Below are 14,101 nucleotides of genomic sequence, written 5' to 3' on the forward strand. Positions count from 1 at the left end.
GATGACCTCATAAAGCTGTTTGAGAGGATGCTACAAGTGAACTGCAAAAGGTGGCTACTTTGAAGAAAATAAAAACAATTGTAACCCTTGTAACATCCTCCTTACCACATGATTCCACGTGAGGTACTTCATAGCTCGCATGTACTCAGTCTTGTTGTTGTTTTTGTCAGCTCATTAGATTAAGATTAAGATTAGATTTATTGTCATGCATACAGTCATACACACAAAATTTGTCCACCAGGTTGACCCATCCTGTTGACACACATGCACAGGAATACCACACACTGGAGTGGTGGGCAGCCATTCACAGCGCCCGGGGTACAGGGGGGCATAATGCCTTGCTCAAGGGCACCTCAGCCCTTGAGCAAGGCAACCTTCCGGTGATTGGACGACCCACACTAAACTGTGGGCTGATCAGGACCTTTCATTCAATTGATTTAAACTCAGTAACTCTTTCAGTCCACAAAGATTATTGAGAAAAATAACTGAATAATAGATTGATAAGAAATAATAACATTTAAATGAAAGTAAGTAAAAATGGTGTGGTTGAAATGTCCAGATATTGCCATGATTGGATTAGGGTGTTGGCTACAACTTAGCTGCTGATGTCACACACAGCTTCAACAGATAACACAGGTATCTCATGGTAAACAAAGTTGACCAACCAGCAGTGCCAACGTAAGATCTGGTGTGCAACTCCTCCACAGTGTCATTTGTGGGATGACACCAACTGTTCTGGAGTCCTTATTCCTTTACTGCTACCTCTCTATCTACTGTCTTAAGAGTCATTCTTGCAGCCACGTCTCCATAAAACAATTAATATCGCCTGCTCAGAGTTTCCGCTGGGTCCTGTTCAGTGCTCCAAGCTCATTCATTTTATGAGCGTGAGTGATCTCACATTTCCCATGACGATCAACAGAAGAAATTGGTATGAATAATTATAAACTTCCTCCTGCTTTCTCTTCTTTTTTCCTACCCTGCATCCTGGACATCCCCTCTTCAGTTCACCTGAATTTGAGTTTTTCTTTCAGGCATAACTTGGGCATTGTAAATCTCAATCAGCTGCTCTCACATGCAAACAACTTTCCTGTTGACATGGTTATCATTAAAAATGCAAGTGTCAGAATTGCCAGCAGAAATCATTATAGCAGCATGTCATCCAAACCAGAATAGGAAAATGTGCAAAATCTGCATTTAAAAAAAAACAAAAAAAAAAAAACAGCAACATTCTGGAACCAATACATTTATAGTATAGTCATATATATATATACAATACAGTGACTATATCTGTGGTACATTTGTTGACCTTGTCGGGACAGAATTGATAGAAAAATAAAGTCATATTTGTGGTCCTGGTTAGAGTTAGGGAAAAGGTTTGACTTGAGCTTAAGGATTTTTGCCCTAAAATTAATGGAACAGATTGAAATCTCAACCGTAAAACAATGGAATAGTTATGTATTTGTATGTAGGTTTTGGCATGAACTTAATCGCTAAAGTTATGGTCCAGGATTTTGTTAGGCTGTCCACAATGAATGGAAAGTCAGTGCAGCGTCCTAAGGATATCCGTGCAAGTTTGTGTGTTAGGTTAAATCAACTCTGTCAAATAAATCCTAGTGTGGATGTTTTATCTGACAACCCAGGTACTAACAATATACATCTTCTCTGTCTCTCCTTCTCCAACATTTTTTTTATCCTCTCTTCCTTTTCTTGTTTCATCAGCCTGCTCAACATGTGTTTCTTGTTTTATACAGTTTATTTTGCCAGCACAATAAAGAGTGTTTACTACAAAGTAAGGAGAGGGAAAGAATCCAAATAAAGTTTATTGCACTTTGAGTCTGGGCTGAACCTGATGGGAGGAGGATTTTTTTTTTTAATGAGCCTCAGACCCAGTCAGGCGAAGATACTAAATCAGATTAGTCACAGGAAGAAAACTGTAAGACATTTAAACCATAAGCTATTCTTTCCTCTAAACCTGAAACAGTAAAACTTAAGATATTTCACAGTCTCTGTTTTTGGCCTCTGTTCTTTATGCTTGTGTGTTTTGTTTTAGGTATAAAGACTACAGGGAACCGCCCTGGTCCCAAGACGCCTACCAGTTCTCTAAACAGTACTGGAGTGTTCTGGCTGCAAGACTGGCTTTTGTAATATTGTTTCAGGTATCAGGTGTTTTTATTCATGTGTTTTACAATTTAATTTAATTGATATGTAATGAACTCTCGATATGTGTGTCTGACGGTCCAAAACGGGTAGATCATGTTGCGCTCGTGTTACGATCAGGAATATTTCCAGACTCAGTTAGTGATCAGCTGTTTTGTTGTTTGTCTGTATGCCTCACTAACACATGTCGGTCATATGGTCCACTAACATCAAAGCTGTTAGAGAAGTTCCCTTCATCTTATCTACTAACAAATCAGGAATCATATACACCATGAACAAAAATAACAGAAAAATGGGCTCCATATAATTCAAAAACTTCCCTTAGAATAGGCAAACTTACTTCCTGTAAAATGTTAGCAGCTGGGTCACTTTGTGGTTGTGTTTGTCGAGTTTGTTAGCACGTCTCAGAAAAAATTCAACAAACCAGGAGCAGTACAATACAATATTGCTGAGAGCCTTTGTGTCAAGCAATCAGCAAGTAAACAAAGTACTTTGTTCATACATTTACCACAGACACAGAAACCAAGCAAGAAGGGATAATGGTTTATCTTATTGTTTCATTAGTGGAGCCTGGAGCTTGGTATTTTAGGTAGCTAATGTTATTTTGAGAGTATCCTATCAAAAATGTGCAGAGGCTTTTAGCTGTAGGCTACAAGTTATTATTATTTTTTTTTTATTCAGTCCTAATAGTTGCCTTCTCTTTTTCCATGATTCATTGTTGTATAACTGGGACTGATAATATAGTCTGGAAAATTGTGACTGATGCAAATTGCAATTGCTGTGCCAGCATCCGCTAACATGCTAATGGCTAACACATGACATAAAGTGCTTCTTCCTCATTATTTAGCTTGATACATAAAGCCTGAAGTTCTTTTGCCCTCACTGGTGTTTAACCCGATTCTTGAATCTTCCAGATAATATCATGCTAAGTAAGTTTGGGTCCTGAAGTTTGAGCAAAACACCATAGCCATATTTAGACTAAGTAGCACTGATAATGATTAAGCTGACTGACCTGAAATGTAGAAGAATGTGTTCTAATGGGCTAAGTGAAATGGTTCTAACTGGGTACACACTCTGTCACATTTGTATCCATGGCTATCCATCTTTCCCCCTTTTACCTTCTTTTCTTGTCCATTCTCCCTTTTCCAGAATCTGGTGATGTTCCTCAGCCTCATGGTTGCCTGGGTGATCCCAGACGTTCCCAAAACCATTGTGGAGCAGCTCAAACGAGAAAAGAAGCTCCTAGTTAACGTGTTTTTACAAGAAGAGAAGGAGAAGTTCCAGCTCATCCAGAGCCTCTTTGTCAAGGATGCTACCCTTCACCCCAAAAGCCAAGTGGCCAACCCAGGCCAGGCCTTCCCCATACTGGGCCGCTACAGTACACTTCCTTCTGGTCCCACGTCTGGAGACGGGGGAGGAGGCCCGAGGGCGAGGTGTAGGGCCGCCAGCTTCAGCCAGTTTAGCGGAAATATTTCCTCATCTCCTCAGAATACAAACTCAAAGCACACAGCAGTGTGAAATAAAACGCATTGATAGGTGGGGGTGCTTCCGCTGGGCCTAAGGGTTGTAACTCGAGTGACTCAGTCCGTTTATGTCTTTGCCCTTGTCTTTTGTGATCTGGTGCATATGACACAATAGCGCGGCGATTAAACCATCACAGCTCACCTCTGAACGTTAGAATTTGTACTCACTGGTCCAAGTGTGGGTGAATGTCTGCACTGGTTGAATGTGTGTGTGTGTTGTTCCTACTAGCATGACTGTTCACCTGATAAAATGTTGGCATTTTTACTTTTTGGTAAAAATTAATTACTTAGTGAGGCACAAAAGCTTCATAGCGTAGAGAAGCAATAATTACCATATTAGGCTGAATAACTGAATATTACGGGAGCCTGGAAGAACTATGAACTCACATACAGGCTCAATAATAAGCACTTAACCATCATGAATGGACTGATGGACATTGTGGCTTACCGGTAGGATCGTCTGGTCTGTATTTTCCTGCTTTATGTGTTTATGCTCTTTATGTATTTTGTTTACAGATTTTGTAGCTTTTACAACATTATACTTTTTCTGTACTTTTTCTCTTTAGAATTCAGGAATCTCTTTGACCGATTTTCAGACCTTACTACAACTGTATTGTGACTGAAAATACTGCTGCTGGTCATTGCCTCTCGATACCTTGCCCTACTTTTTGATGGCTGGAAAACATGCCAACCTGGCACACTGTTGTGCTACGCATTCCTGTCCAAGCTGTAGTTTTAGAATGCGATGATCTGTGAAGCAAAAAATGTAAGAAATCTCCTATGAGCCATATGGACTTTGAGTGTATGAACATTAACTGATAAATGCAAAGGGAAGGTCACCTCTGAATGTGAGCAAACTGGAAATGATCTCACTGTGTTTATTGTGAATTAAACAAAAAATGCATCGGTATCCCTTCATTATAAAGCAATGCAGCTCACTAACGAGTTCCTGTTGCCTCAACCGTACTCTTTACCTTGTGTAGAGTCACTTAGCTTTTGAGCTCTATAAAGTAAAAGCAAAAAGACTGAGTTAGCTTTTGCAAGTCAAACTGAAATTTGAATTCTGGTTACCAATCAGCCATAACATTATGAGCATTGACAGGTCAAGTAAAAAAAAACATTAAGTCATTCCAGTGACATTTGGCATTGATTGGGATGAAGTAGTCGCAAGTAAACATTGTCTCCTTGAAGTTGATGTGTTAGAAGCAGCAGAAAATGGGCATGTATAAGCATTTGAGCAACTTTCTCATGGGCCAAATTGTGATGGACAGACAGTTGGATCATGGCATCTCCACAGCTGTAGATCTTGTGAGATGTTGTCGATCATGTGAGATGTTTGCATTCTGCAGTGGTTAGGACCTAAGAAAAATGTTCCATGGAAGGAAAATCAGTGAACCAGTGACAGGGTCATTGGCCGCCAAGGCCCATTGATGTAACAGAGGATCAAAGACTGGTTTGTGTTGTCTGATCCAACAGAAGAGCTGCTGTAGTTCCAACTCCAGAAAAAGTTGATACTTGCTCTGATAAAAAAGGTGTCCCAGCCACAGATCTATGGTGACCTGTGTGTGTTGTTAAACACACCTACAAATGGACACATGGCCATCAGAACTAGACCACAGAACAACAGAAGAAAGTGATCTGGACGGATGAATCACAGTTTCTTTTAAATCATGTTAATGACTTGGTCCCTGTTCAGTGCTAACCTGTGGAAGACATAGTAGGAGCAGTGTGATGCTTCGGGCAATGTTTTGCAAGCAAACCCTGTGATTTATGTTGATGCTACTTGTACATTTACCAAATACCTTAACATTGTTGCTGACTCATCAAGGAAAAAGTATTCGCTGATGGCAGTGGCCTCTTTTAGCTGGACATTGCATCCTGCCACACTGCAAGAATGACTCAAAATCAATTTTAGGAGCACAGCAACAAGTTGCAGGCATTGATTTAGGCCCACTTTTTCTAGATCCCAGTCCAATTGAGCATCTGTTGTGGACATCCATGGAGGCCCCACATGGCTTTCATGACTAAAAGATTCTGCTACTGACAGCTTGAGGCCAGATACTAAAGCATAATAGTATAGCATGAGTTATAGGATGCTACGTACTGTCTTGTACATCTTTTGTGTTTTTAAATTAATTGTAAAACACAGCACTTTGAGTCCAAGACAAATTTCCAAATTTGATGGGTCTGGACATTTTGGCAGCAAAAGGAAGACCCACTGTACGCAGTATCAGGCAGGTGATCAAAATGTTGCGGCTGATTGGTGCAAGCAGTAATGAATCCTGTTACTGTACAGACTACAACTTTTTTTCCCCAAAACTACATAAAAGCTTTTTCAGCAGCCAGCTCAATTCAAAATGACTATGTAGTCTGCAAATGGTAATATCATAGTATTCCAATGATGATAAGGGTGTGTAATGTAATTTCGGACAGATCTTAGGCTTCACACTTTTGAATATTCACTATCCAAGTTGTAATTACAGCAGAGAAACTTGGACTTTTCTTAACACTTGGTGCATCCATTTTGGAGCTACAAAGTATAGAACTGCAGGTACATCTTATGTCTAAAACCACTGTTAGCAGCTATTAATGCTTTCTTTGGCAGACTGTTTAATCTTAACAGTGTTTAACATCTTGAAAAATCTAAGACTTGTGTACTTACTTTACTTTTGATTGCTTGATTTAGTTTTTTATGAATACAGCTATAATCTCCAGTAATGACTAATAAGAATTAGAAGAATAACGACAGCTGCCATCTTAGTTTGTTTGATCAAAGAAATTATTTTTGTAACCATGGGATTGTCCCACTTGATATAAACTCTGGCTACATTTTTTAGTCTGGGAGTGGAAGCTAATCTCCCTTGCTTCCTTGTTTGTTTCTTTTTCCAAAATTTTTAAGCCAATTGCGTCACATTTAAAACTGAGTATAATGAGCAAAGACATGAACACATTTAATGTTTTATCTTTGAACTATATCCAATATAAATACAGGCTTGAAATACATTACACAGCGTCCAAACTCTCTTGGAAATAACTACTAATATCTTTACACAAATGGATTAATACTTTAATCATGGATGTGTCCAGGGCCTGGCTGTGGGGAGTTCAGAGGCAGTCCTGCCAATGTGTCTTGTTGGCCAACCGTCATGTACAAACGTCTTGAGGGTGTACTGTGGGTGAGCAAACTGTCACAGAAATAAATGGGAGCCATCTTATAACACCATACCCAGTTCTTGTTAACTTGCCGACATGCTGTAAACCTTCAGTGCTGTTTTTGATGCCTTGTAACTGCTCTTTATTTAGAATTCAACAGAACATCTGTCTGCTCAGCTACAACTCAGTGACAGACTGTTAACTTAAAATGTATTAAAACTGACTTTAGGAAATTGTGATGAAAATATATTTGTTATACAAGCTGATGTTGTTCATCCATACCTTAAGCTGATGTGTAAATTATTGAATACAGAACTGTCAGGTGGAATACAAAGTCTTTTTTTCTGTGTTGTTTCGATCTATCATGCCATCTTGTTTTTATTTCAGTAAACTTTTTTCATAAAAAAAGAATAACACTCAGAGGGTAGTCACTTATATGTAGGCTATATTGACATAATCCTACATGTACAGACATGAAGACACTCATTTTTCTTTATCTCAGAGACATGTAGCCCAACATTTTATTTTGGTATGAAATGATATGGGAGGAAGAAAAAAAAAACCCACTCCTGCTGTATATCTTGAGCTAAAATCACAAAAGAAATGTTAAATCAACTTGAGGACATAATAACACTATGTTAGCTCACATCTAACATTTAAAGACTTTTTTTCCCCCAACATACGAATAAAGATCACAAAAGAAGAAAACAAGCTAGAGAATAGTTTTGGTAAATATCATCCATCTGTTAGTTTCTGCTTATCCAGGGTTGGGTCATGGAGGCAACAGGTCCAGGGGGGAAACCCGGACGCTCCTCTCCCCAGAGACATTCTCCAGCATGATTGTGGAGGCATTGCACTGGAGAAATCAAAGAAAATGATCCTCCCAGTGCTGCCTACATTGTCCAGATGAAACTGGGTTCCTTGAAGCTGGTAGATGATGGCATCTTTCTTTTCAGCCACAAGATGGTAAGCAAACTGAGAAGTTGAGAATACATATCAAATAGGGATAAAAGAGTAAGAGAGTTTTGATGTATTTACAGTGAGCTGGATGTCAGTGCCAGCATTTCAGCTATCGAATCACCTAGTGACACATTTATCATCCACCTTTCAAGATTGTTTCTTTTCAAAAGGCCCCACAACTGGGATAGAAGGATATGAAGATTTGAAGTTCTGACGCAAATCAAGATAACATGCTAATCTACTGTGTGGGTGATGAGACTGATGTTATACTGCACAGTCAAGCTTACTCAGGGGCAGAATGACAATACAATCCAGTAAAAGAGATGCTTGAGTCGTATTTGTGGTCAGAAAAAATATACCTGATGAGAAAGCAGCTTCATAGCAAACTAATGAGATGGTTAACACTGGTTTATATGAATTACTAGAAAAGTACAACTATGGACCCCATGACAAATTAACAGTGGGACAGAGAGACACCACTGTCCAGAGCGAATGCAGCTGAGTAAGTATTTGACTCTACAATGCATAATAGATGCATGTATTATAAAAATGAAAAAATGTGTGATCAATGACAGCCTTGGCCTACATAACCAAGGTACAATATGTGGAATATTAATTTCAAGAGGTATTCCAGAGTCATTATGCATAATGCACAGTTACGTTTTACGTAGTTACGTTTAGCACCCCTAATTACTATAAATAACAAATATACTGTGAAAATTGATGATGAAAAACATATTCAGGATGTATTTATTTATTGGTAAATTGTGTGGCCTTTTTCCCATCTCCACCTCACATCAGTGTCACGTCGAAAGCCAGGCTGACTCAGACCCAAGACTCGAGATTTGAGTAAAGACAAGATTCATTAAAAGGTAGGTGCGGCGGTGAGTGAATCCAGGTCACCATCCAGGTGATGGTTACATCACCAAGAAAACATCTCAAGAATGTACACACCTCACGTGTGCACATTTCCATCCCATATTTATAAAAAATGCTTTGTGCGGAGGAAAAGGCATACACCTGGTTTATGTGTGTATGCATCATTTATACATCTGGCCCCCTAAAAGTTGTGTTCTGGAACATTCCTGACAATTACTGCTTTCTTGGAGTAAAACAACTGCTGTGCACTAAATCTGATTGTAAACATATTTTCCCAATTTTATATTAGTCAGTCTGATGTCTCTGTATGATTATCTGAGTGAATGGCGTACACGCATTTTCAAAGAGGATTACGTAGGCTGAAGGCTTGAGTTGACGTATATTAAAGCCTGTGGTAGGGCGATTTGAAAACCCCTGCAGTTAACCAGAGGGACATAAATATTTGGATTTCTAAAAAGGCTTAACTTTAGTATGAGACACAGTCAGACTATAAGCTGATCACTGATCATGATGCAGTCTGTGGGGAATGACAATTCTGAGAAAAAAAAGTGATTAATTGGAGTAAGAATAACAGCAAAAAAGTGATAGCACAAATCCATGATCCAACTGCCATGTGGTGCAATTCTATAGTTTATCTTTTTCTGTGTGTTTTCAGCCGCTGGCTAATTCCAAGCCTGTTCTGATTTGTCTCAACTGTATCTCTCTGAGAATTAAATACCCCCGCTTCCATTATCATATACACAACAACCTGAGATGTTTTCTGTTCTTCAGCATCTGTTGCTTCTTATCAAAGAGCAACATTCACTTGGATTAAACTTCAGGTTTTAGTCAAGCACAGGTGAAACAAATTTAATTAACAAGGTTCCATCAAATGTCCCAGTTACATACAATAGAGGACCTATAAAACTAGCTCACCTAACTGGAATTCATTAAATTTGAATGTCACCAATTACAGTTACGAGTTACAGCACTTCAAAACATCTGCCAGAGCAAAGATCTGTGTACACACAACACATAAGGGGAATTCTGCCATCCTAATAGGTCTGAGAAAAAACTGAGGAAGAACAGTCTGTACACAGAGGAAGCGATAGCCATAGCGAAAAACACCTGTGTGAATTAATTTTGTGCGTGTTCAAACACTGTGTTCAAACACTGTTAGACAAAAAGGTAAACAGACAAACAAGCCATTATAGTGAGTAAATCAAATGAGCTTTACATGATAAAAGGAAAATTGCCTCTTTCGATAATGGATGCAATGACGTCATCGGTTATTAAGCACTTGGCAAAAGCCCTGATGATCATGATCCGATAATAACAATTATTATAATGTTATTGGGTTTTAGAGGCATCCCCCACCCCATTAACATTTTTTGCTTGTTGTTCAACCCCATGTTCAGAGTTTAGAAAACTAATAGAAAGACATTTGACCCAATTAGAGAACTGAGCTGCATGTTTGACAAATCAGCTTGTACTTGGCTGAAGCTCTAAACTACTAGAGTGAATGGAACTGAAAATGAAACACGTTTAAGGCTTTCTTTTGTGCAGTTGATCACTAAAAATTACCAGGATTCTTTTTGAATAGTAGATAAAACTGAATTGTGAATATTTTCACGCTAAATTGGCTGCATGCACCAACAGTAACTTACTTTACTTCTGTAAAATGTTCGCAAGCTAGTAGGGATGCAACGGTACTCGGTAAAATATTGAACCGTTCGGTCCGCTATGCACGGGACAATACACCCTTATGGACAGCGGGTTTTTGGTTTTGCAATTCATTTTGCGCTCATGCTTTACAGGCCACTGTGTGCCTATCCAGGCAAGTGAAAAGCCCTCCCCGCAAGACGCCTCCACCCATGTACCCCTTGTCAGTCACACTGTTGTAACTGGAGGTGGTTCAAAGTGCAGCTGGCACACAGAAGTGGAAAACTAAGAGGCATGACCAGCACTAGCGGAGGAGTTGAGAGCAGTGGTGGACTTGCCATCGGGGGCATCAGGACATTTCCCAGTGACCTGGTCGCCAAACTAGCCCGCTCGTCGATTGCCGATGGTCAGTGGGCTGTCTCGTTTGGGCTGGTCTCTGGTCTAGACGGCTGGGCTAACAGAGTCTAACAGCGGAGTAATGTTCCGTTAGTTTGACTAATTTACATTGCAGTGTGCATTGACAAGGCAGCGTTTGTGTGCTGAAGACTAATGGTGCGTTCATTTTGTACACAAATGTCGAAATTTCTAAGCTCCCAGTCAGATTTTTAATTTTAGCATTTGAAAGTTGTGTTCAGTAACTGTTAACTTGAAAGAAAAGTGTTATATTATTCAGTGCACCAGTGATACTGGTATGTTTACAGCTTTTGCTGACAAGTAAAATAAAGAGAGAATTTTGGGAGAAAAAAAATTGTCTTTACGCACAAAACACATACCGAAATTAAACTGAAACCTTGGCCCAAAGACCGAGATACGGACCGTACTGTGGGTTATCTGTACCGTTGCACCCCTACAAGCTAGGTAGGTCACTCGGTAGGTCTATGATGAGTCGGTTGTTGAATTGTTATGTATACAGCCGAGTTGAAGAGCTGCATTTATAACCGCGAAGCGCTGGCTTATGTAAACAATGGCGCTAACGGCTAATTAGCATGTGTCCTGTCAATGTGATTTTGTGCGCTGGTGTCCTCACTCCTTGGCATGATTTGATTTGAATTTTTAAGGTATGATGATACGTTACTAATGATTGTTAATGTTAAAGAAAGAGTTTTACTGTTTACTGTTAATAACTCAAAGTGAGTTATCCCCTGAAGTTATACAAGAACAGTTATATGTCTGGTATGTGCTCAAAGATGTTATGCCTATTGTTGTGATGTGAACATTATTAAGTTACGCTTATGCCATGCACCCACTAGGGGGTCAGTGTTGCATATGTTGCATGTATTTTGAAAGGACTCTCCCGCCCTGGGGGTAGTTAAATGCTTGAACGTTTATTTAGCTTTTTGTCTTCATATAAAGTTCAACTACGGCCAAGACGTTGTCGAGTGGTTCTTTGCTTTGAGCTGAAGTTACCACATATTTTTGGCGACGAGGATAAACTTTTTTTTTTTTGGACGTGTCGTCTCCGTTTTGTTGTGTTTTTAGCTCAGCTAGGCTAAGGACTGCTAGTTAGCTGGCTAGGCGGCTGGTACGAGTGACCCGAGCACGGGATAACACTGGAGGGGAGACCGAATCTGTTGCAGAGGTGCAGTGCAGAGATGGCAGGCACAGTTTCGGAGGCTGCAGAGGAGCTGTGTGGGAACCAGGAGCCTCACGCTTGAATGGCTACATACGGAACTGTCGGTGAATTTGTGGAGGGAAACAAGGATCGCCTGCATTTGGAATAGAGGAAGAACAGGTGGAGGCCATTGTGAGTTTCATCCAGGTGCCACCCAGAACATACTGTGATCCAGTCGCAATAAGAGTGGGCAAAGACCATGCTATCATTCCCCCTGGCAAAACAGTCCATGTGTGGTGTAGAGTACCCCCAAACTTTGATGCCTCCAACCCTCTTGTTCTATATGAACCTGCTGAGGAAAGCACTGCCTTAGGACAGTTGGGTGTAGGAGAAGGCCTCTTGGAAATCAATAACACCCGATGACCTCACGTTAAGGTGCTAATCTCCAACCAGTCAAAACATGAAATCACCCTGCCAAAGAGAACCTCTCTTGGAACCATGCAACATGTCATCAAGGTTCATGAGACTGATGTACCAGAGTCACATCAGACTGATTCTCAACTAAGAAAGACAACAGTCGACGTTAATGGCATCACCTCTCCCAGCACCTCTCCAACTGAGTCCTGGCGTCCTCCTGTTGATATCAGTCATCTCGTTCCTGAACAACAACAGGTGGTGAAGGAAGTGCTCCACGAGGAATGTGAAGCATTCTCCCATAGTAGCGACAACATCGGATGCATCCCCTCCCTACAGATGGAAATCAGGACCAAGGATGAAACCCCAGAGGGCCTATGCATCCATCGCAAAACCACTCTACAAGGCAGTTAAGGAGTACATTCAGGAGCTGCTGGTTAAAGGATGGATCACCTTATGCAGCTCCTGTCATCTGTGTAAGAAAGAAAGATGGGTCCTTACGCCTGTGTGTTGACTACTGGCTCCTCAACAACAAAACCGTGCTGGACCGTCACTCTCTTCCCAGAATCCAGGACCTCACTGACTCCCTGGGGGGATATGCCTGGTTTTCAATCCTGGATCAGGGGGGAAAAGCTTACCATCAGGGCTTTATTGCCAAAGGATCAAGGCACCTGACTACTTTCACAACCCCATGGGGACTCTACGAGTGGGTCCGAATACCCTTCGGGTTGTCGAATGCACCAGCAGCATTCCAAAGGAGCATGGAAGGGATGCTCGACACGCTAAGAGATGAGTGCTACATCCCTTACCTCAACGACGTGTTGTGCTTCTCCAGATCCTTTGATGAGCATGTGCAGGTGTTACGTAGAGTCCTCCAAGCCTTTCAGCGCCACGGGGTAAAGCTGAAGCCAGAGAAATGCGAGTTCTTCCTGAAAGAGGTCCGATATGTCGGCCGGTTGGTGTCAGCAGAAGGGGTAAAAAAAGGACCCTAAAGACAATGAAGCAGTGCGGGCACTGAAGCACAAGACACCACGGACAGTTGGAGACGTTAGGCAATTGCTTGGGTTCCTGAATCCCCTGTACGACCTGCTCCAGTCGAAACCCGATGCTCCTCACCCCAAGCCGCCACGAGGAAAAACAAAATGCCACCAGCAGTCCTCCCGAACCCCAGTAGAGTGGGCTATACATCAACAGATCCTTGAACAGGTTGTGGACCGGCTGACCAAACCCCCAGTGCTGGCATATCCCGATTTCAGCTGCCCCTTCACACTCCACACAGATGCCTCCCAGAAAGGTCTTGGTGCAGTTCTTTGTCAGAAACAAGATGGGAAGAGGAGGGTGGTTGGATACAGGTCACACGCACTAACACCAGCGGAACAGAATTACCATCTGCACAGCGGAAAGCTTGAATTCCTGGTGTTGAAGTGGGCCTCATGTGAGAAGTTCCGCGATTATCTGTTCTACGCCCTGCATTTCACAGTTTTCACGGACAATAATCCCCTCACATACATCCTGAGCACTGCCAAGCTCAATGCAGTGGGCCACCGGTGGGTGGGGCAACTGGCAGATTTCAACTTTGACATCAAATATCGGCCAGGCAAAGCCAGCATCGACGCCGACACCTTATCACACTGGCCCCTTGACATTAATACCTTCATAGCTGAGTGTTCGAAAGAGTTATCGCAGCAGTATGTACTGTATGGGAAGGAAGCTAGAGAGCACAACAGGGAGATGTGGCCTGGGTGGCATCTCTCAACTAAAAATCCCATAACCAACCCCACATTTAGCCTCTGCAGGCAATCAGTCATGATGAGCTGGTGAG

General features: G+C 41.3%; 1 protein-coding gene across 2 annotated transcripts in view; it reads left to right on the forward strand.

The window, feature by feature from the left end:
- The window catches only part of ano2b (anoctamin 2b), a 71,018-nt gene extending 63,869 nt beyond the window's left edge, over window positions 1–7,149 (forward strand). For both annotated transcript variants that reach the window (XM_072377714.1, XM_072377713.1), the window contains 2 exons: window positions 2,051–2,156; window positions 3,307–7,149. In XM_072377714.1, the coding sequence (XP_072233815.1) occupies window positions 2,051–2,156; window positions 3,307–3,675 (475 nt within the window). In that variant the 3' untranslated portion in view covers window positions 3,676–7,149. The remainder of the gene's footprint in view (window positions 1–2,050; window positions 2,157–3,306) is intronic.
- The last annotated feature ends 6,952 nt before the right edge of the window (window positions 7,150–14,101 follow it).

The sequence above is a fragment of the Leuresthes tenuis genome, unplaced genomic scaffold, assembly GCF_036924035.1.
Source record: "Leuresthes tenuis unplaced genomic scaffold, fLeuTen1.0.hap1 SCAF_23, whole genome shotgun sequence".
In the NCBI taxonomy this organism is placed as follows: domain Eukaryota; kingdom Metazoa; phylum Chordata; class Actinopteri; order Atheriniformes; family Atherinopsidae; genus Leuresthes; species Leuresthes tenuis.